General features: G+C 42.5%; 1 protein-coding gene across 3 annotated transcripts in view; it reads left to right on the forward strand.

Moving 5' to 3' along the window:
- SLC12A7 (solute carrier family 12 member 7) overlaps window positions 1-22,988 on the forward strand; it is a 115,034-nt gene that overhangs the window by 52,048 nt on the left and 39,998 nt on the right. For all 3 annotated transcript variants that reach the window (XM_063130211.1, XM_063130209.1, XM_063130210.1), the window contains exons 3-12: window positions 389-511; window positions 2,643-2,789; window positions 6,118-6,172; window positions 13,446-13,576; window positions 17,000-17,226; window positions 17,388-17,602; window positions 18,261-18,428; window positions 21,083-21,181; window positions 22,287-22,344; window positions 22,692-22,866. In XM_063130211.1, coding sequence (XP_062986281.1) covers window positions 389-511; window positions 2,643-2,789; window positions 6,118-6,172; window positions 13,446-13,576; window positions 17,000-17,226; window positions 17,388-17,602; window positions 18,261-18,428; window positions 21,083-21,181; window positions 22,287-22,344; window positions 22,692-22,866 — 1,398 coding nt within the window. The remainder of the gene's footprint in view (window positions 1-388; window positions 512-2,642; window positions 2,790-6,117; window positions 6,173-13,445; window positions 13,577-16,999; window positions 17,227-17,387; window positions 17,603-18,260; window positions 18,429-21,082; window positions 21,182-22,286; window positions 22,345-22,691; window positions 22,867-22,988) is intronic.

The raw sequence follows: 22,988 nt of genomic DNA on the forward strand, positions 1-22,988 counted from the left end.
CCAACATGTGGGGCAGTGGGGAGGGAATGAACACCAGAGGTGGAGATGGGGGAACTCACTGTTGGGGATCTGGCGAACATGCTGCTCACCAGACCCCAACTGGCCACCTGACCATGCTTGCCGCATGGTCCACAAGTGCCTGGTGAGCGGTGCATGGCCAGCCAATCCTTTGCCAAGCCACCATTTTGTGTAAAAATAGTAAAAATGATTTTTCTTTGTGGAAAGACAAGGTATTGGTAGCGCTAGAAGCCCTCTGTTTGAAAAGCACCCTAGGGTTTTGCAGCAAATTTTATCTTAAATGTATGATGTTCGTTATGCTTGTTTTAAAATGTTTGCTTATTTACTGGGACTTGATATTTATTAACAAGTTTTTTCAAAACCCAAACAGGAAGAAATGGATAGCAACCCCATGGTATCATCTCTTCTTAATAAGCTAGCCAACTACACCAATGTTACTCAGGGGGTGGTAGAACATGAAGAAGACGAAGATAGCAAACGTAAGGAAATCAAGGTACAAATGTTTAAAACCTTTTTGCAATTAATAATTTTCAATATAAAATTCAGCAGCATAGCTTCTGCCCTGGAAAGTTGGCTGTCAGCAATACAAAAAGGTAATATGATGGGTCCATTCACACACAATGGCAGCAAATCGTGGTTTAATTAACCCCATGATTTGCTGCGGTGCATGCCAGGCATGTTCTGCAGCATTTTTCAATATTTAGCCTCCGATTGGTACAGGACTTTCGAACCCAGACACTATAGATTAATCACTAATTGTAGGTCAGCTGTAGGTTGTTTAACCCACGATAAATATATAGTTTCCAGCTTCCGATACCGCATAGCAACCCTCGATTGGCCTGATCAGATACTGAATATTCAAAACGAGCATGAAACCTCATTTTAATTAACCAGCAATTTGCCACCGTTATGTGTGACCCTTGGTTACAGTGTTACATCAACATCTTCATTTGGAAAAATTAAAACGTTGCTAGTTATCAGCAATATAGAAAGCAAGCTTACTTCCAAAATGGATGGCTTAAAGGCCAAAATACTGACTCCCCCATCATCCTAATTTCCATGTGCTGTAAAGACTGACGTGTATTAACAGGCCAGTAGAGGGAATTGCAGTAGGAGTGCAACATTTTTTCAGTCCAGCCACAAATATTAGAGTGAAGGAACAAGTGCTGTTGATCACCTGTTTGTAAGCGTAACCACAGCCTTTCATGGGCAAGGGACTAATATCTCTGATATATTTCACTCTCTCAGGCCTGTAGAGATTCTTTAAAATGTTGGTCCCTAAAAGTAGTGAATAATCATTTTCAGATGTTTTAATTTTTCTATGTTTTAATTCTGTTTGCAATCTTGAATTTTTTTTTTTTTAAAGGAAGTTGTCTGAGAAATATAGTGGTAGTGGTCGTGGTGATGATGATGATGATAAATAATACCCCACCTATTGCCACAGGCAGGGCCGGTGCTACCATAGAGGCCACTCAGGCTGCCGCCTAGAGCGTCAAGCTAAGAGGGGTGCTGTGCAGCGCAGCACTCACGTGCGTTGTTGGCTGTGAGCTGGCCCGGGCTGGCCCGAGGATTCAGCTGGGCCTGGGCGGGCGAGATGGCACCCCACACCCGCCCAGCCGAAGCGAAGCCAGGGACACTGGGGTGGGGGGGGGGTGGCTCCATGTTCGGACTTCCACCCGGAAGCTGCCCTCCCAGAGCCGGGAGGCCGCCACCGCCAGAAGAAGAAAAAGCACGTGGCGAGCTTGACCCTGGCTCAAGCCAGCCTCTGCCTTACTCCCGAGGAAAGGGCACTGGGTCGCCTCGCCTCTCTCCTCAAACAGGCTGCGATGTCCAGGCAGGTGGGCAAGCGTGACTCCTTCTCCCTTCCCCCAGGAAATCTAGGGACTTGTGGACTCCTTGCAAGGCCACAGGGCAAACTAAAAGGGATTTTTTAGCCCATAGACCCTTGTATTCTGTGGCATTCCTCTCACAATGGTGGCAGCAGAGGAGAAACTACCCTGCGCCTGTTTACCCTACCCAGTGCCTGTTTACATTCTCTTCCCCTCCTTATTGCTTTACTATGATTTTATTAGATTGTAAGCCTATGCGGCAGGGTCTTGTGATTTACTGTTTTACTCTGTACAGCACCATGTACATTGATGGTGCTATATAAATAATAATAATAATAATAATAATAATAATAATAATAACAACAACAACAACAACAACAACAACAACAACAACAACAACTAAATAACATTCAAGCCATCACAGCAATTAGCAATTAAGTAAGCAGCTCTCAAAATGTATGACATCATATTGTTCGTGTTCTTGTCTGATCATAGTCAGATCTACCTGAATGAAAGACTGAGAGCTATGTGATACTGTATTGCTATGCAAAGAAAGCTTCTTTCCTAGGGGTTATGCCACTTGTTTCAGAAGTTGTAGTGTGAGCAGCATCAAACCTCCTCTAAGAATGTCTGGATATTTTTGTACGTGCAATTTAATAATTACTTTCCCTGTCAAAAGAACTTCTAGCTTGACCCTGAACAGTTTCTTTTATGTTATGATGCTCTTGTCTAATCTGGTACTCTGGTGAAAAAAGATTGTCCTAACAGACCCCTCTGTTTTGTCTGGGTTTTTAGGCTCCACGTATGGGCACTTTCATTGGTGTGTACTTGCCGTGTCTACAAAACATTTTAGGAGTTATCCTGTTCCTTCGACTGACATGGATTGTGGGAACAGCAGGAGTTCTTGAAACTTTCATCATTGTATTCATGTGCTGTGCTGGTGTAAGTACAACTTGAACATTCTTTGAAGTGTAGCTAAGTCCTGTTATGCCTTCTGGTGATGTTCCCACTCTCTCCTGATAACTTATTTCAAGAAGCTGAGAAAAACTCTTCATAGCAAGCAAGACTTCATCCCTCGATAGCCATCATTTCTCAGCAGCAGCATTACTGACATGCTAAAGCAACATCAAATAGGTTGGAGGAAGGCCATCACTTTACATTTTATATATCTCTAGTACTAAAATAACACTTTTTTTAGACTAGGGATTCCCATAAATGAGCCCTTCTCTCAATTCAAAAATATAATTCAGCCCATATGAAGTTACAGTTTAAAAATAGAGCTTGCCTGTGGCCTTTTGATGGGAAGGAATGACTGTGCCAGTGAAAGGTTTAAAGAGACAATAAGATAATTAAAACTAATTTCTTCTTTACCCCACAACATGATCTTCAATCAACTATCTACCAGACACAACTGGTACTCTAACTGGGTCAGAACGAGGGCTTAATTGGTTTCATGTCCCAGAACCTAAACCAAGACATTTCTATGTCAATATTTCTGTATCCTAGGGACCTAAGGATGTGGGGAGGCTCTCCCTCTGGACCATCCCAGCAGCAGCAGCTTTGCTAGAGATTGCATAGATGATAACAAGGAAGAGCCCAAGGACCAATGATATCTGCATACCCTACTCACAAGGAGGTTTCTTTGTTCACATTGGATGCTGACAACTTCCCAGAAATTCCCTAAGCTTTAGGAATCTTGCCTTTACTACCATGCCAGTCCCAGAAGCAAGAGGCATAACATCCTCACTAGAGCGTATGCCTCAGGAACAAAGCATGGCCATTTGAACTGAAAGCACATCTCTTTCAGGAAATATGGCCTTAAACACACACCTCCCGACAAGGCTGTTGTAGTCCTCAGAAGGCTTCAGACCAGTGGTGGAGCAACACTTCAGGTTACTGACTTCTTGATAGACATGGTACTAGTTAACCAATTGTACCCATCTCCTATATGCTGCCCAAGGTATGTTCTTGCCTGCCAACCTCTGCAGCCCCTTTTAGGAATGCATTTACTTCCCTGATTGCTCTACCACTGGGTAGTGACTCTTCTCTTGGTGTCAGATATTAACAAGAGAACTGGATTAAAAAATAAAGACAGTTTTGATGACTCCCCCCAAAGCCTTTTGCTGATGTACTTGTAAAATATACATTTAATTGCTACAGCTCTCTACATACTCTGCCTTCAAGCCATGACTGGAGAATATATTGGTATCTCATCTGGGCCATGAGTATGTGATTCCATGTTAAAGACAGTATTTCATTTCCAGGCAATAACTCCTGACATGTTTTATGTGCAGCAACGTGATTCTTGTCAGTTGCATCCTTCAGCCAAACCTAGTGTACAAAACCTTTTGTAGTTCTAATTCTGTGTTCAAAACCACGAAAAGTTATTCAATCATAAGTTGAAAAAAAATACATGGAGAGGATTGGAGTGTTTTGTTCAGATGTATTTTTCATTCAAGGGCTTTTTAAAAAATAATAATTTTTTTTTTTGGAAATGTGTTGAAAATTGCCTGGCAAGTTTGTGGGTTGCCTTGTTCTGTTTTACATTCTTCCTTTTAATAACAGAGTGGTTTTATAGCATCAGTTCTTTCTGTGCAAGAATCCTATTTTTAGTGTTCAGGAAAGGGAAAGTCAAGTTAGATACAACCTCCTGCCTTTGAGGATGACAAAAGGGCAGCTAATGTGCCCCCTCTTCCATCTGTGTACATCATACAATTTAGAGCGTAACATTATCCCAATTAATTCTTGATTAATCTACATTAGCATCTTGTAATATCCCTGGATTTACTTGATATGAAACACTTAAGGTACATAATCCTCATTAATCTGTTTAACTGGCATTATATTAAGGTCATTAAGTCTTTCGTGTGTTTTTTTGATCTTTCATTTTATCTTTGATATTGACACTATGAAAGAGAGGTTCTAATTCTCAGGGGAGGTAATTCATTCAAGGAGATCATAAATAGGATATGGAGACAATTGGACCCTTTACCCAACAGCTGATTGGCTTGGCCAGCAGTTTGGACAGTTTCCCTTTACTTTTGTTTCCAACAGTTCTTACTTTAAATAGCAACATAATTTCCTAACTGCTCATGAGGTGAGATATTGTTTCCAGTGTTCAAAGCCAACAGACATAGGTCCTGTATCTTTGACATGATTTGGACTAAAGACTACAAATGCTTCATCCTGGGAGCTTCTACCCACACCAGGCTTTCTTCCGTCTTCCAAAATGATTTTATGACAAGGAACATGACAAAAAGAACAACCCGCTTTTTTCTGACCTTGAACAGTCATCCTTGTAGAGTTGATGGGTTTGAATATACATGAGTTTGTTTGTTTGCTCTCTGGCAGCTGGATTTTAAAATGCACATTACTCTCCTTGTTTTTTCAGTTAGGTTATGTAAAACTACAGTATGTCATTTCATCTTTTTTATAGTTCCTCAAAACCAAATGCCCTTTTAAAAATATGATTTTTATTATAGTTTTCTTTCTTGTAGGTTGATTCCAAATGTTTGCTTTAGGTTTTGTGATACACACAGTTTGTACTCCTCCAGCTAAACCTTCCACACTTGCCAAAATATAAATAATATAATAAATAAGGGATTTGGGACATCTATAATGCCCCATTTAATTCACATCTTTTAAAATGCCCAGTACTTCAGCTGATTGAGAATGAGAACATATGGTTCTTGGTGTTATGAAGTTTGCCCTGCGAATGGTTTGAGAGCATCTGAGACTGTAACCTTGATGGCTGAGTAGATGTGGGCCTGATCAATGCTCTGTGCAAACCACTCTGAACTTTGAAAGGAAGAGTGAGATATAGCAGTGTATAGATAATTCAGCAAAGAGAAGTTACTTATTAAAGGGGTGGAGAGGACAAATGGGTGATGCACAGTCTCCCTCCCTCCCACACCAGAGATGTGTTGATTGAGGCCTAGCTAGAAGGACTGCCCTGTGTCAGGGACCCCAGTAGACATTATGCCTTGGTTCCTGTCTTCACTTGAACCATAGAGTCTCCATCCAGAACATGTTTCTCGGCATCTGAAGTAAGGATAAGTAGGTTCCACTGGTATCACATATGTGTGAGGTTGTCTGTTCATAATTTCTAGTGCTCTGTACTTTTATATGCCTATGTTTATAAAAGTGTTTACCTCACTAGAAGCCCAGTGTAGGCCAGGCAAGTGCTAGGGCCTACTAGACTAACTGCCATCAATCACAATTTCTTAAACTTGCTAGTAACATTCTCCAATATTACTTGCTTTTTTTGCAGACTATGCTAACTGCAATATCAATGAGTGCAATAGCAACAAATGGTGTAGTTCCAGGTAATTACAAATTTTATTGATATCTTAAAGCATGTGTAATACACTTTACAAATGATCACTGAATCCCAATAACATGCCTCTCACTTTGATGGGGTAGGGATATGGGGAGCAAGCAGCAAGGAATCTGATCTATCTGTTAGTGTTCGGGGCCTTCCGCACTTGGGAGCCTTATGTTGGTGGGGGAGGCACCAATGGAAATAAATGCCTTCTTCCTCTAGTGAGGCCTGGCTTGACCTGTCTTTCATGCCTTCTTTGCTAAATGTGCTAAAGCTGAATGTGATCGAACAGAGCAGGCCATGCGAAGGGCAAGAAAATGCCATCTTTTCTTAAGTGCCCGCAATTCTGCCTCTGCCAAAAAGGTTGGGTATGTGCAGGTGTGTGTGGCCCAGGTGTGCTATAGGATAAGCACTGGGAGAGATGTCTTCCTTCCTTGTCATGTAGTAAGGGTCAGTGTAAATGTGCCTCTAGAGAACAGATTGATTTCCGTTGCAGTGAAATCCCAGTGTATCCAAAAAAAACAAGGAGTAAGTGATGCTGTATAAATTAATTGTTGCTGAATTTTACAATCTAAATCAAAGTTGAGATGCCACAGCATTCATGTTTTGGTATGTTTGGGTATCTGTGAGGAAGGATGCAAAATTATATGCATTTTATGTATGATATGCATAACAGAAAATAAAAGACAGATGTATATACAAAATGATTTTCACCATCCAGCTATTTTTAATACTAATATAATAAATCAGTTTAAAATTTACTTCACGATATACTTTGTTTCAGAGGATAAATATTTGATTTTTGAGTGGGATATATTGTGACTTATAGCTTCATAATACAACAATTTTAGAAGTAAATTATTCATTTTTTAAAAAATTAACATTGTCCTTGAAATTGAATGTCTAAGGATGCAATCTTAAACACACTTACCTGGGAGTAAGTCCCACTGAACTCAACTGGGAATATTTCTGAATAGATGTTCATAGGCTTACACCCAAAGAAAGTTAGCACCAGGTGATATTTTTCTTTGAATTGATACACAGCAGCTGAATTCATACACATTCATGCTGATGGGAAATATTAGAAATGCAGTCCTTCCCTCAGTTCAGAGCCTTTTTGGCTCAAAGGCCACATCTCATACATGAATATAATTCCTACCAGTTTGGACATTTTCTGACCAGCTGCCGGCTGTGTACCCCTGCCCTAGTTATACAAAACCAATGGCATTTGCCTGTGCATATCTGTGGGCAGAATTGCTATTTGAGATGGTGAAATCAAGTTGTTCCAGTTAAAACACTTGCAAAATGTTAGATATGCAGGAGAGTCCTATGCATGTCTGCTCAGAAACAAGTCCGAGGGTATCCAAGGGGGCCTACTCCAAGGTATTTATTTGTTGTTTGCATTTATTTCATTCCTATACTGTTTCACATTTATATAATTTCTTCCCTCATTCAGTGCTTATATTTAATAATTGGAACAAACTGAACAATAGCTACATACATACACAGACTAAAATGCACACGTGAACATATCAATTGGTTTGCATTGATTTTGTGATGCAAAAAAAACCCCTGTAGGTGATTCAGTTTGCAACAAGCTAACAAACTCCCTCAATCTGTCTGAGAGGACCATGTCAATGGGCCAGTATGCCTCCGATATCACCCTCCAGTGATACCTCAACTTTGCAGTGAGGTGAAGTCCTCTACAAAGCACTCCACATAGATCAGTCCAGAAGTGGAGCAGATAACAGTGCCCGGGATCAGGAAGTTAGGACACTTCCTGCCATACAGTTTTTCCTACAGGCAGCTGGCTTGGTGGCAGTTAGTCTTCACAGGCCTCTCCCCTCACTAATGTTTCGACTGTCTCAGCTTTCATAATGGAGCAAAAAGTACCCCCCCTCCGCAGCACTTGCCCCAAGCTACCCCAGGGGCAGAGTAGGTCACAATGTGTCAGATCAGGAGGGCAGGACTCCTCCTGCCACACAGTTCTTTCTACAGGTAGCTAGCTTGAAATTACTTTGGTATTTGTAACAACATTTCTAAGTCTTTTCATCATTGGGCATCAAATTCTGACCATGTTTACTAGAAAGTAAACAGATTCATTTGATTCAGATTTATATCCCTAGTTGCCTTTTCTGCAACTTTAAAAAACAACAACAAGCAAATTGCTATGAGATGTATGCAGTTTATCCATGCATAGATCCTGCCTTTTTGCCTTAATAAATCAGACTTAAATTGCATAAATCTTGTAACACAAAACCATCTCCCAGACCCTGGGATTGCTTCTGACCTTCCTTCGAACTCTCTTCCAGTGTTTCCTCATCCTCCTTGACTTATGGACATGAACTCTACAGTTATTGTTCCAACGACAGTCTTACCAATGACAGTCTCCTCCTTAGTGCTACTTGATACCTACTTTTTTTGTAATCCAAGCACTGCTTTAGCCAATTAGTCAGAGCAGAGCACAGCAGGAGACCTTTTGCTCTTGGAGGATTATCTAGGCTTTTTTTAGCTGCTACTTTCTAAAACAATGTTTCCGGTATTGTTTGTTTCTAGGTACATGGTATCATTCTTGCAAAATTTAAGTGTGAGGTGCACAGAAAGAGAAAGGGAGCAGGAATGGCTTCCTATATGCACAGGAAGGGAGTTTGTGTATTCAGGAAAATCCTGCGATTTTGAGAAGGAACTTCTGCATCCAGGCCTGCCCCCCTGCTCCAATCCAGTAAGGGCTGTGCATGCCAGAAAACATTGTTAGCACAGCACAGGCTCAACACGCCAGTACTACATGTTAGGATGAAAGGAACCAAATGGCCTGCACTTTCCAACTCAAGAAGAGGTGTAGCTGAAGTAGCCGCTCAATGGAGTTGGGGGTCTAGAGAGACCCACTCCAGGCAACCTTTATGGTTATCCCCATATGCAACTCCATACCCCAGGAAGCATCTAGAAGGGAGAGGAGATGGAAGCCAAAAGGAGATAATTTGGCCTCCTTGCTGTGCTCTGTTCCTTCCTCTTTTTTGAATATTTTTAGTTTTCCACATGTTACACTTTAATACTGAAATGGCCCAGTTCACACTATCACCATCTAAGCCAGTGGTTCTCAACCTTCCTAATGCCGCGACCCTTTAATACAGTTCCTCATGTTGTGGTGACCCCCAACCATAAAATTATTTTCGTTCTTCTCTACATGATCCATTGTCATGGGATGGTTTGCTAATGAAAATAACACATAACAATAGCTTTAATAATACAAAAGATGATACATGACATAGTTCAGTCAATACAGTTTCCTAAGACCATCGGAAATATGTTTTCCAGTGGTCTTAGGTGACCCCTGTGAAAGGGTCGTTCGACCCCCAAAGGGGTCCCGACCCACAGGTTGAGAACCGCTGATCTAAGCGATGATATCACCATCTAATGGATGGTGACTTGGTGACTTGCGTGCTGGATGCCATTGGCCTAATTACCTGCCTGACCACGGCTTGTCAAAACATCTGAAACAGCATGGCTTGTTGAAGGGGAAAACAACCCTCAAATAACCCATGGCCAACTGTAAGGTTATTCGAGGGTTGTTTCCCCCTCCAACAAGCTATGCCTCCCGGGTTTGGATGCCCGGGTGAGTAATTAGATAAATGGCACCCAGCATGGACCGTGGCTTAAATAAGCCATTGTGGCTTGTTTAACTCACACTGATTGTGCAAACCAGACTATTCTGTGAGATAATTTTTATTGCTTGAAACTTTCTGCAAAAACTAGCCCACCTTTATGTTCTTATTACTTGCCCTTGATCTATCTGCAAATAATATATCAAAATTTTATAATCCTGTCACTTAAAAAATAACCCCCCAAACAACCCGAAGCGCCAAAGTAGAGATTTTCCCCTATTTGAAATTCAAATCTCATAATGTGCAGAAGATGGAATGAGGTGTGTGTTTTGTTTTTGTTTTTCGCTTTACCCTGTCTTCCGGTTTTGTCAGCGTAAGGAAAGGAAGGTCAGAATGCTGCTGGCCACTGTTGCTGGGTGTAGATTTGGCATAATCATATTACACTATTCTGCGACAGCTGGATTGCTTGCCAGTCTATTTCTGAATTCAATTCCAGATGCTGGTTTTGACAAGGTGCAGACAACTTGCAAGTCAAAACATCTGGAGGACCACAACTCCCAGCATCCCTCACAATTATTATTATTATATTATTATTATATTTATTTGTATCCCGCCTTTTGCCCAATGCTGGGCCTCAAGGCGGCCTTACAAAGTTTAAAATATACATGGGGGGGGGAGGGAAACAAAACCATAAACAATTAAAAAATACACAACAAAATTATAAAACATTAACATAGATGGAGGGCTGGATTATTCTCCAAAGGCCTGCTTGAACAAAAAAGTTTTAGCCTGCTTCCGAAAGCCCATCAAGGAGGGAGCCAGCCTAGCTTCCCCAGGAAGAGAGTTCCAGAGCACCAGAGCAGCCAACGAGAAGGCCCTCTGCCATGTTCCCACCAAGCGTGCCTGCGAAGAAGGTGGGACTAAAAGAAGGGCCTCTCCAGAAGATCTCAAAGCACGGGCAGGCTCATAAGGGAGAATACGTTCTTTCAAATAACCTGGACCCGAACCATATAGAGCTTTATAGGTCATAACCAGCACTTTGAATTGTGCCCGGAAACAGACTGGAAGCCAATTGACTATGCTGGTTAGGGCTGCTGAATGTTGTAGGCCAAAACTCCTGGAGAGCCACAAGCTGTGCACCCCTGTGTAAAGTCATAAATGGTCTCAGTCCTCATTATCTCAAGGAGTGTTTTCTGTACGATACCCTGCTGAGTGGGAAAGTACCTGTTTTGTATGCAAAATGTCCCAGGTGCAATCCCTGACGGATCTAGGAAGGACTGGGAAAGTTTCCTGTCTGAAACCCTGGAAAGTTGCTGCCAGTCAGTGTAGACAATACTGAGCTAGTCTCACCCAGTATAAGGCAGCTGACACCCTGGTGAAAGGACCATATTTTGTGGATTTAAAGGTGGCTTCTGGAAGAAGCAGAACTTTTTCTGTAGTAATCCTAGAACTTGTAATAATACTTGTAGTAATCCACCCCACCCCCCTCAGGATGTCTTCCTCCTTGGTGACTTTTCAGAGATGCCAAAGAAATTTATTTTCTTCTCTCCCTTTGGGAGCAAAGCCCTTTTTCTTCCCTCCCTCTGGGAGCAAAGCTATTTTGTTTTTATTGTTCATCTTAATTTTAACTGTTCAGTATATTGTTTTAGTTTTTATTATTATTATAAACTGCTTTGGAAACATAAACTGCTTTGGAAACCGTATAGAAATGCCATAGATCAGGGTTGCACAACCTTTGCAGGCCTAAGGACAGCATCCAGTATCTGCTGTGGTCCCCCTGTGTGTGTGCACATTAGACACTGTCACTAGCGGGGTATATAGTTTCTCTACCGTCACTTTTTCTTCTCAGAAGTAAGCAGGTCTGAATCCCTCAGGCAGCTTCTTCCCCAGGCCCTGCCCCCTCTCGCCCCCCCCACCCCACCCCACCGAGGAAAACTCCTGTCAAATCAAGCAGCTGATAAGAGATAAGAGCGTTCCCCTGCCGTGATAGCAGGTTGGGCCTGAGGAAGGAATTGGTTGGCAGATGAACTGGGTTGCGGGGGGTGGGTGGGGGGAGAAAGTGGATGGGGTGCTGCTGGCTTTGTAGGCCATACTGCAAACTGGCCAAGGGCCAACTGCTGGTTCTGCACCCCTGCCATAAATAAATATTAGGACTTCCAAAGGCTACAAGCTTGCCATCAAAAAAAGAAAAAGTCTCTTCAGAGATGCCCCATTGGCCTCATCCCAATGTCCCTACGCTCACCCATCTCCACCCTTTGGGCCTCTGAATATTCAGTGAAGATATGAAGTGGGAGCCATCTATACTTGTGTACACTTCTTTACATGGTCAGAAGACCTGTGCAATTGGGGCTCCCAATCACGTTGAGTATAATTTAAATGTGCATAGTATCGTGGTAATTGCTTACCCAAAAATTTAGCAGAGTGCGAATAGCAGCAGCAGCGTGGAGCTGGAAATGGTTTCAGCTTGGAGTTAAGAACAAAAAAGAAGCACTCACGGTCTTTGGTCAGTAAGAAACTTTACTGACACTAAATAAATTACTTACAGAATAAATGGTCATATATACAGTCCTTTCACCAACAGTACAGCAACACAACGTAGCAGTGAAGATAATGTCATAGCAGTGAAGAAGCCTTACAACATGGACTTCTTAAATACACTTTTCTCCTTGGCCCAATTAACCAATAGTCTCTTCATCTTGTACTTCTCGTACCGCACGTAGGCCAGGGAAGAATCTGCTTCATACTGGACTTCTCCTGGCAGAGACAATCTGGCCAAGGACATCTTTTTAACTCTTTAGAGTCCTTTTCCTTCTGTGGGTAAAAACCTAACCCCAACACATAGCTGGCTTCCCTTTGAGAACTCTGCTGAATGTGCAGAGTTCAGAGGGCTGGGGCTGGGTGGGGGTAACTCCCCTCCCCTCCATGAGTTCATGAACTGATGGGGAGAGTATTTTGTGAATGAGACAGATTTTGTATTTTGTGAATGAGACTAATCTGTTTATTCAAAAATAAAGCATGTGCATCATATTCTAGAATGATAAAGGATAATTGTTGAAGGTGCCATAAATAATCTTTAAGTTGTAAAGAATCGACTTTTTGTTTTTTGTTGTTTCTTGCTTAATTTATTTTGTAATTTGTATTTTGAAATATGTACTTTGGAAAATTTATTCTAGTTCTAGATATGTGCATTGATGGGTAGTAGATATTCTGTTTACCTGAACGTTTAAGATGTTTCTAAAAGCTTGTTTGAGCAGAGTTGAGCAGAGGTGGTGAGTAAAGGTGTGAAGACAAAATGCACTCTGGTTTTCCAGTGGCTCAGAGCTTATCTGGCTGTCTGGAGACCCATTTGGATTATAGCTAGTTAGAAGTTAATCTTTTGAACTACTTTTGCCAGGTGAAAGCTTTGAGCCCCACCTGTGGGCAAAATTGTGTTTTGCTTGCTGACAAATTGATGTCGCAATGCCATGGCGCAAGTGGTGGGTGGTGGGAAATAGTTGTTTTATGTCTGTATGACAGTGGGCTTTTGAGTAGAAACCATTTTTAATTAGATTGACTTTTCTGCTTATTTCACATAATTTAGTGGCTAAATTAACGAAGCAGTGCACATATGTTTTGAATGTGCTAGGTGCGATATACATCATGCTCATTTGTGTTCTGTCAATGTTAATTCTACAGCTGGTGGCTCATACTACATGATCTCAAGATCACTAGGGCCTGAGTTTGGTGGAGCTGTGGGACTCTGTTTCTACTTGGGGACAACGTTTGCAGGGGCTATGTATATTCTTGGCACAATTGAAATCCTACTGGTAAGTTGTTTTTAAGCTTATATCCTATATCGAATGTTGGTATTTATTGAATGTTATTATTTTTGAGTCTCAACACACATCCTCTATTTTCTACTGAAGCTGCCATAATGGTTGACTGAAAATATTCAGGAGAGTATGGATTTTGTTTGTGGAATAACTTATGAAATGTAGTCCATAAAATTAGGGCTGCAGTGTTTTTAATTGACTAAAAGTATCCTCAATTAATGCAAGTGGGTTAAAAGAGTCATTGGCCATGTTCAGACGCAAAAGGCGAGAGGGTGGTTAGGGTCACCATGCCGTGAGCTCCTGCATGTAATCATGGAATCACGCTCTACAGTGTGGTTACCCTAACCACACCCATACCGGTTAGGTCTCCGCCAATCCCTGCTGCAACGGCCACCCATGCCCTGATCCGAAAGGTGCCCCCAAGCTGCTGGGGACCCCCCACTCGCAGTCCCACATGCGGCATGTGGTCTGCCATAGTCCTGCCAGACGCTGGCCCTTGTCCTCCTACAGTGACACAGTGCATTGACATGATCTGCCTGCCTTCCCACCATCCCCTCCCCTTGGCGCCACCCCAGTGGCAATGGGATGAAGTATAGCATCCTGGCACCACCCACCTGCCCAACCCACACCTTCACTCCTGTGCTGCCCAGCACTTACCACATCAGAGGGAAGCAGGGTCTGTCTGCCATTGGAAACCCATCCCCAGTCCTGGTGACTCTCCCTTCCCCCCCCCCCCCCGCCCCCATGGGCATGGCACCTGTGGGTGCCAGCCAGTAATGTGGCCTGTCCCCACCGTGCCACCAAGGTGGAGGGCTGCCACCCTGCCATCCCCCACTAGTGAGCTGTGGGGCGCCAGGCGGCAGCAAGCAGGAGCCAATGGGCGGTACGGGGCCATGCTGCCACCAGGCTAATGGCATGTGGTATGTGGTTGTCCAAGTGGCCTGGGCTGCTTCTTTGAAGTGCCCTTCCAGGGGCCTACACTGAATGAAAAGTATGGGGCTGCTGGTGCCTGAGGTGCCATCAGAGTGCTGTGTTGGGACAGGGAGGCCTCTATGGAGCCCTCATCTAGTAGAGGGTTGGGGCGTCATTGCATCTGCTGCCACCCTCTGCCATAGGACCAGGCCCTGGGGTGTGTATGTGCTGGCCTGCCATTCCACCTGGAGTGCCAGGTACTGCCGCACTCCAGATACATTTGAGGTGTTTGCCCTTCGCCCTGTGCCTGGTTGTACCTTGGGGTTTGGGCACGCCAGACACTGGTGGGATGATATGGCAGGGATGGGGGCAGGCTCTGTCTCCACATGGCCGAGATGCCTGTCAGTGGGGATTGCACCTCACTGGAGCTTGGCAGTGGTGCTCCTGTGATCCGCAGGCCTCTCGCCTCTCCCCACTTCCACAGTGATTTTGCCCTTTTGCCCAGGGAAGCTTGGGGGCTCTGCTTCCATGGCAGTATCAAGGGAGGGGGAAGGCTCGGGTGTTCGCATACTGGGACTCAGCCATAGCAGTTGTGGGGGCTGGCATGGTGGGGGGGACTGGTTTTGCCCAGTGATGCTGCTGCTTTCCCAGCAGCCGAGTGGGCGTTGTTGTTTTGTTTGCCAGGGCAGCCGTAGCTGCTTGTGCCTGGGAATGCAGCACTCTCGAGATCTCTCTGCTGAAAGCAGCGTCATGGGAAAGAAAACGTTTTTGTGCACCGTATGCTTCTCCGACTGGGTATGGCAGGTGGGGATGGATAGCCACCAGGCTGGCTAGCAACGACCATGTCATATGTTGCTAGGCAGATTTCGACCATGGAGCTTCCGTGTGATGGCTCCATTTCAGCTGCTCTTGCTGCAGAGCTCTATGTTGGCATTCAGTTAACCACGGGGCCGACAGACAACACAGTAAATCACGGTAGGGGCTGCTAACCCTACTGCAGCATGCAGTTAATGTGCCTGGCTAAACCATGGTTATGCACCCATCATAGTTGGAAAAATTGCCTGCCACATGATACACTAAGCCATCATGGTTAGCGAAACGTGCCTAACCATCATGGCTTAGTGTTATATCTGAACAGGGTCATTTTCTCTTCTCTTTCACACAGAGAAATGCATCTTCTAAAAAAACACCAAAAACCTGCTATGACATGTATGCATCCTCTCAAGATAGAACAGAAATATTTCTTGTTTAAGAAGTATTTTACCGATATGAAAATGTATGCAAATGTAACTAATAGTTTACTTGACTAATTAGCTGATGTTTAATCAGTTAACATTTCTTTAATTGGGTTGTAAAACAAAAGTAAAGTTAATGAATAACATTTCTCTGTATACTGTCGCACTGAAATCTAGAAATATGTCTCTGCAGCCCAGTTTTATTTTTTATTAGACTCAATTATGTGTTTATACCAGCCTTCCTCAACCTGGGGCGCTCCAGATGTGTTGGACTACAACTCCCAGAATGCCCCAGCCAGGCTGGGGCATTCTGGGAGATGCAGTCCAACACATCTGGAGCGCCCCAGGTTGAGGAAGACTGGTTTATACAGTCTGTGCCTAATACCATGTCATATAATGTTTTAATAATGTGTTTTTATCAAGTAAAATTTTATACCTCATAGCATAGATACAATAGGCCCAATAAAATCCATGCACGATGCAGAAAGTTTATAAAAGTTTCTATGCTTCTAAGGTGTAGTAGAAAAAAGAATGGGTTGACTCTGACCGGAAACTTCCTTTGATTTCCTATCATTGACAAAGCTATTATAGAGGGAAAGGACTTCAAAGGGCATCAGTCCCAACTCTTTGACTGAAAGCCAATTCTTCTGAAAAGTATTTGATAATAGAAAGCAGCTAAACTAGAAAAAAAGATACCCAATTATATCTCGACACAAAGTCAAATTATGGAATTCACTACCACAAGTTGTAGCGATGGCCACCAATTTGGAAGGGGATTAGATAAATTCCTGGAGGAAATGGTTATCAATGGCTACTAGTCCTGATGCCTCTATGCTACCTACGGTAATCAGAGGCAGTATGTACAGCAGTTGCTGGGGATCATGGGTAGGAGGGTGTTGCTCCATTCATGTCCTGCTTGTGGGTCTCCTGTCGATGGCTGGTTGGCCACTGTGTGAACAGAATGCTGGACTAGATGGAGCCTTGTTCGGATGCAGCAGGGCTCTTCTTATATCCTTATGTAGATACCCTTCCCTTTTATCTGCAATGAATGAACAAGAAATCCTAACTTTCCAGATGATAAAAACATTTTGAGTTATTAACCTTGTTATTTTTGTGAACCGCCCAGAAAGCTTCGACTATTGGGCGGTATAAAAATGTAATAAATAAAATAAATAAATTATTTTCAAAGTATATTACTTAAATTCTTTCAAACGTAATTGTCTTGGAATTGTGCGTTAAAAGGCTGTTCGATATTTGTTTTTTTCTACAGAAATACATTTCCCCCAATGCTGCTATTTTCAGTGGAAGCGAAGAAGCCGTGTTAAACAATATGAGAGTTTATGGGACATGCATCCTTGCTCTGATGGCCATAGTCGTTTTTGTGGGAGTCAAATATGTCAATAAGCTTGCCCTAGTGTTCTTGGCTTGTGTGATCCTTTCAATTATTGCTATTTATGCTGGGGTTATTAAAACTGCTTTTGATCCGCCAGACTTTCGGTAAGTAAATAGCATATTTACTGATGGTGATTTTTTTCTGATGGTGATTTTTTTTCAAGTGGGACAGCATTATTTGTTTGAATATATGATGTTAACAGCTCTTTTACTATCATTCTCTAAAAGCCGCCATCATTTATGTATTTATTTATTTCATTTACTAGTATTTGTCTCCTTGGAAACCGTACGTTAGTGAAAGGCGACGATTACCCGTGTGCCAAATATATTGAAATAAACAATATAACAGTGACTACCTCGCTGTGGAGAAAGTTCTGTGATAGCAGTCCCTTTCTAAATGCAACATGTGATGAATATTTTCAACTCAACAATGTTACAGAAATTCAAGGAATTCCTGGAGTTGCAAGTAGAGTCTTACTGGGTAAGTCTAGAACCAGAGACATGGCATTTGTGTTTATAGCCACAGCTGCAGAAAGTAGGTTGTATGTGGGCCAAGGTTTTCCATTGACCACAGGCGTTTAGGGGGATGTGCTTTAGCTCCTGTTCTTTTTCGGACCAGTTGACTCTTTACTGCAGTTCCTACACATTCTACACAAGCTATTGTGATTGTCCAGATTGCAGTGGCCATTTGTAAAGGCACTAGTTGTCATAGATGGTACCTCCCATATGAACTGTTCCTTAGTACAAGGTATGTCCTACACCATGGCATCCCATCTTCAGCACCCTTCCTCCATTGCAATAACTTTTGAATACTTTGGTTTTTCTGTTGTACATGTAGCTCATTTAATGACTTCTGCATACAATTTGCATATATGATTTGTCTCTGCCACATAAGATGCCATTTGCTCTTGAAATTAACACAAGACAAAGAAAACAAAAACTTGGCTATATAGGTCAGTGTTGCCAGCTTTACAAATGATCATTTTAAGTAATATTCCCAAAACATCAGACTGTCCCAACATTTTTTTTTCCTTATTGATGAAGATAAATATTTTGAGGAATATTGAAGGCCCTGCATAGAGGCTATTGTTTATATATTTTAAAAATCTGGTATTTTATTTTATCTTATTTCCTCACAGATAATTTGTGGAGTGTATATGGAGACAAAGGGGCAATTGTGGAGAAACAGGATCTTCCATCAGTCCCTGCTCTAGAAGAGGCAAAAGTGAAATCAGGCGCATATGTGTATACAGATATCATGACTTATTTCACTATGTTAGTCGGGATTTATTTTCCATCTGTGACAGGTATTCTTTTTATTTACTTTAGTTATTTATTTCATTTCTATGTTGCCCAATGGCCGAAGCTCTCTGGGCAGTTCTCACTTCCTCACATTATTTATTTATTTATTCATTTTGTTTATATCTCGCCTTTTTCCTCCAAGGAACCCAAGGTGGCCTACATAATCCTCCTCTTCTCCATGTTATCCTCACAACAGCCCTGTGAGGTAGGTTGGGCTGAGAGTGTGTGACTGGCCCAAAGTCACCCAGTCAATTTCCATGGCCAAGTGGGGACTAGAAGCCAGATCTCCCGACTCCCAGCCTAACACCTTAGCCACTACAACACACTGGTGTAGAATTACACTGAAGTAATTCTTTGTGCACTTCCCACAGACTGGATTTGGTTATCCCCAGCTTCTCAAATCTACCATTGCCTTGTTCCATGTAGAAATCTGAGCTCAAGAAAACTACATCCAGATTTCCAATAATTCACTCCTTTAGTAGTTTTAATCATTTATCTCCATGATTTTCAAACTACCTTCTGGGTACCTTTTCCACATTAACTTGGTTTGCACTACCACTGGAGCCCACCATGGCCTATTAGCCACAGTGGGTTATGGCATTCATGAGATCCAGGTTGCCAGTCCAAGCTCCCATTGCCATAGTTTCTCGTTAAATGAGAACCTGGTAAAGGTGGGCCATTGGGTGATTGACAAGCTACCCAGAATGCATGGGCTGTTTAAGGTTTGCAGGTGGCTTTTCAACCACACCACCCACCCGTCCTTGCTAGGTTCACATATAACGAGAAGCTATGGCACGCCCCCACCAAGCCCTGAGTATTCAAAATGTTGGCCACCACTGCAACGAGAAACCCAGGGGGAAATTCACCCATGGTGGCTTCTCGGTATGTGGGAATGGGCCATTGACTTGTCTGCTGAGGAATTCCCATACCTATAATGCTGCAGAAGATCCTGGAGAGTGATGCTGGTGAGTGAACACACCCAACACTGTCTGATTGCATATTGTTAGGGCAGATCAGTAGTGTTAATAATTGGTTCCATTATTACTGCTCTTCTTGTTGAGAAGCTGCAATAAGATTCCAAGTAACCTCAGGGTTTTCCTGAATACAGTTCAAAAACCACAAATATACTTTATTTCTGAGTTTTTTCGGTTGTCTTGTTGAAACAATTTTTTCTCCCAGCTTTCTTTTCCCTTCTCATCTCTGCACTGGAGAGAGAACAATCATTGGATGCTCACCCAAATCACTAGTGGATGGAGAAAGTCTGTTCTATCTTCCATAATTCCACGCAGGCAGAAATTGGCATATATATCGAATTACTAGAAACTCAGCATTTATTTTAAGTGCAGCTTAGGTGGTTCCTGTAAAAAGCCCTGCTGTTTAGGATGTAGATCTTCGGTGGCATGTAAGACTGCCTGATGTCCCCTTAATGACATTCAGTCCTTTCCCACAATTCATACATATCTTCAGCCACAGCACCTCTGGTTCAGAGTTCAAACATGCAGTTCAGTGTTCAATTTAGTGAGTACGAAAAAGAAGAAATGTTTTAGTGTTAAAATCTGAGTATACTTTCCTTGGCATTTGGGTTTTGTTGGCATGGAAGATGTATTTTTAGGTTCAGAGTATAAAGAAGTCCTGTATATGAGACAGGGCGTATTATTTTAGCATGACGGCCAGAAGAGAGAATAAACTGGAATTTTGTCAGCTTTTCTTTTTGTGCCTGACATAATATGATCTTTGTCTAGCTTTTGTGTTTCTTTGATTCCTGTTCAGTAAAGGAAGAAGCTGTCTGAACTTGTTCTGTGATGTAAAGAATACTCTTGGGACTTAATAAATTTGTTATGGTCATAAGGGTCCTAATAATAGCTAAATGGCAGGAAAGTATTGATGTCCTATAAGTCAGCAGTATAGCACAACCTAAATCTTTGGAGTTCCATTTTATCTCCAGTCTTTGACTGGGTTCAGACGACACAATAACCCACAATGGGTTAAATAAGCCACAGTGGTTTATTTAACCCAATGTGGGTTATCGTGTCATCTGTCAGATATTTTTAAATCCATGATAGCTTATTTGGCCAAAATAATCCGCTCTGATAAGCCATGGCCTGCAGAGTGGGTTATTTAACCCATCGTGGTTTATTGTGATGTCTGTCGGACACCGTGGGTTAATTTGCTTGCATGCAAGAATGATTCAGATCACTGTCTCCACTCTATTCTTTGCGGAAATTCTCTATGTATTGCTTACATGGGCTGTTCCAGCAATGTCTATGGTGGTGGTGGTGGGGGAGGGAATACACAATTTGGGAATATCTTAAATCATCTGTGCTGGCAATGACTGGAGGGAAATGTGCAATTGAGAACACTCCAAGGCTTTTATGCCAATAATGTCTATGGGGGGAAATGCCCTATACTGCTTTAGTGGGTTTTGATGGTGCATCGGGTACTTCTTGACTAGGGGAGGCTGTGTATTATTAAATACTTATGCATGCAATTTAGCCTGAAGGGGAATGGTGTGCCACTGTTTTAATGTACATTTAATTTCTTTCTTAATAGAACTGAGCAGATTACAGCTAAAGTTAATATCAATTGGATTTTTATTCATCGTTGCTCAACATAATCTAATGACACCCATTTTTTTAATGATGTATTGTTTTGGTTTTAGGCATTATGGCAGGTTCAAACAGATCTGGAGATCTTCGGGATGCTCAAAAATCTATTCCAACTGGAACAATTTTGGCTATTTCCACTACATCATTTATCTGTATCCTTTTAATGCAATTTAAGATGTCCAGAATTCATATTTTGGTCTGCTTTTGAGGATATGTTGTTTGCTTTGAAGGATAATATAGCATAATATAGCCAAACCAAGGCTTGAGGGAGTCCTCAATATTTTATTTAGTTCATGTATTCAAAAAAAATGTTGTGATTAGACTAACCAAATCTCAAGCATATTTGGTTAGGCCAGGAGTATAGATGAATAATCTATCCTAGTTTATTTGGTAAACATTCTGACTGATAATCTAAACCAGTGGGACTCAAAGCATTCATACTGGTGAACTTCATTAGATCGACACCAGAGCTTTATTCTATTTTAGATGGAAACTGAAGTACCATTACAGGATTGTTCATTTAAATAAATAAATTGAATGCCTTTGTATGATATATTAAAAAATAAGTTGTTGTAATGGGGTAAATGCTTAGCTTTCATTAGAGTATGCCTTAATGGTATTCTCCTAACTAGCTGTACCCGGTGTAACATACAGTGTTGTAGCATATCTTAAAGTTTATTAATTAAATATCATCGCAGGGGCACGGGCTGCTTGGAGGCCGCTGATACGGCGCTGTCTGGCAGACCTGGGGGGCAGGGAGGTCGGGGGAGCAGGTGTCCCCCTCTCCCCAGGGTTCCTGTCAGCCTTGGGCTGCCCGCCCAGCTCGCATGAGATTAGGCTGGGGCCAGGGTCCAACACCGGAGGCCAGGCGTTCCCCCAGTGTGTGTTCGACCACTGGCAAATCCTTCCCGGATACCCCTTCGACACCACCTCCCGCCCGTGCCACCAAGGGCCCCGGCCGTGCCTCACTCATGCTCCAGACCGTGGCGCTGCCACCTTTGTGGTGGGGGAGCAAAGAGGCAGAAAGGGGGGTAGGATTACCTTGAAAAGCCCAGAGGAGTCGGGCAAGGGGCTTAGCAACCTGTATCAGCTGACGTTACACGCTATTGTTGCTTAGCAGCCTGTATCAGCTGAAGCCTGTACGGAAACTTACCTAAGTGTTTTATATATATAGATGCTTCCAAAAGTCTTAAGGACTTCTACACCCCACCCCCCCAAACTTTATGTGCATTTAAGTTCCTTGAGTCTTAATTACAGATCTGTCTTGTATAGTCCTTTTTGGAGCCTGCATAGAAGGAGTAGTCTTGAGAGACAAGTACGTAAAAGAGCTCTTCCCCCACATCATTTTCAGAGGATACATGTGCACAAATTAGCTATATGCCTTTCGGTGAATGAAAGTAGGATATGGGAAAGTATAATTTTCTAGAAGCGGGCTTAGAGGATTGAAGATTAGCTGCTTTGTGAAACGGATGTCTGTTGCCCTTTCTAAATTGCATTTTGTTCATTATAGGACATGCATGTGTGTGGCCATGTTTATGCATGTTTGTCTAAAAGTAATTTGGCCCAGGATTTTGGTGAATTGAATTAGCAGGCTGATAGGTCTGCATAATTCGCTAAACTCTTCTTCCTTGTTTAATGTTGCATGTGTTCTTTCCTCACAAGATTTGGAGAAGCAGTTAATGGAAACCTAGTGATCGGTACATTGGCATGGCCCTCTCCATGGGTTATCGTAATCGGCTCATTCTTTTCTACATGTGGAGCTGGTCTCCAGAGCCTCACTGGTGCTCCCCGGCTGCTGCAGGCAATTGCAAGAGATGGCATTGTACCGTTTCTTCATGTGAGTTTTTGTGTCCTTTTTCATTGCTTTTATAGTTTTGCCGCAAAGAAAATCTATTGGGTAGCCTAATCCGAAGCTCTCGCTTTAATTGCAGTGAACACACAGATGTTTGGTCCACTTGT

The sequence above is a fragment of the Elgaria multicarinata genome, chromosome 7 (genome assembly GCF_023053635.1).
Source record: "Elgaria multicarinata webbii isolate HBS135686 ecotype San Diego chromosome 7, rElgMul1.1.pri, whole genome shotgun sequence".
Taxonomy (NCBI): Eukaryota; Metazoa; Chordata; class Lepidosauria; order Squamata; family Anguidae; genus Elgaria; species Elgaria multicarinata.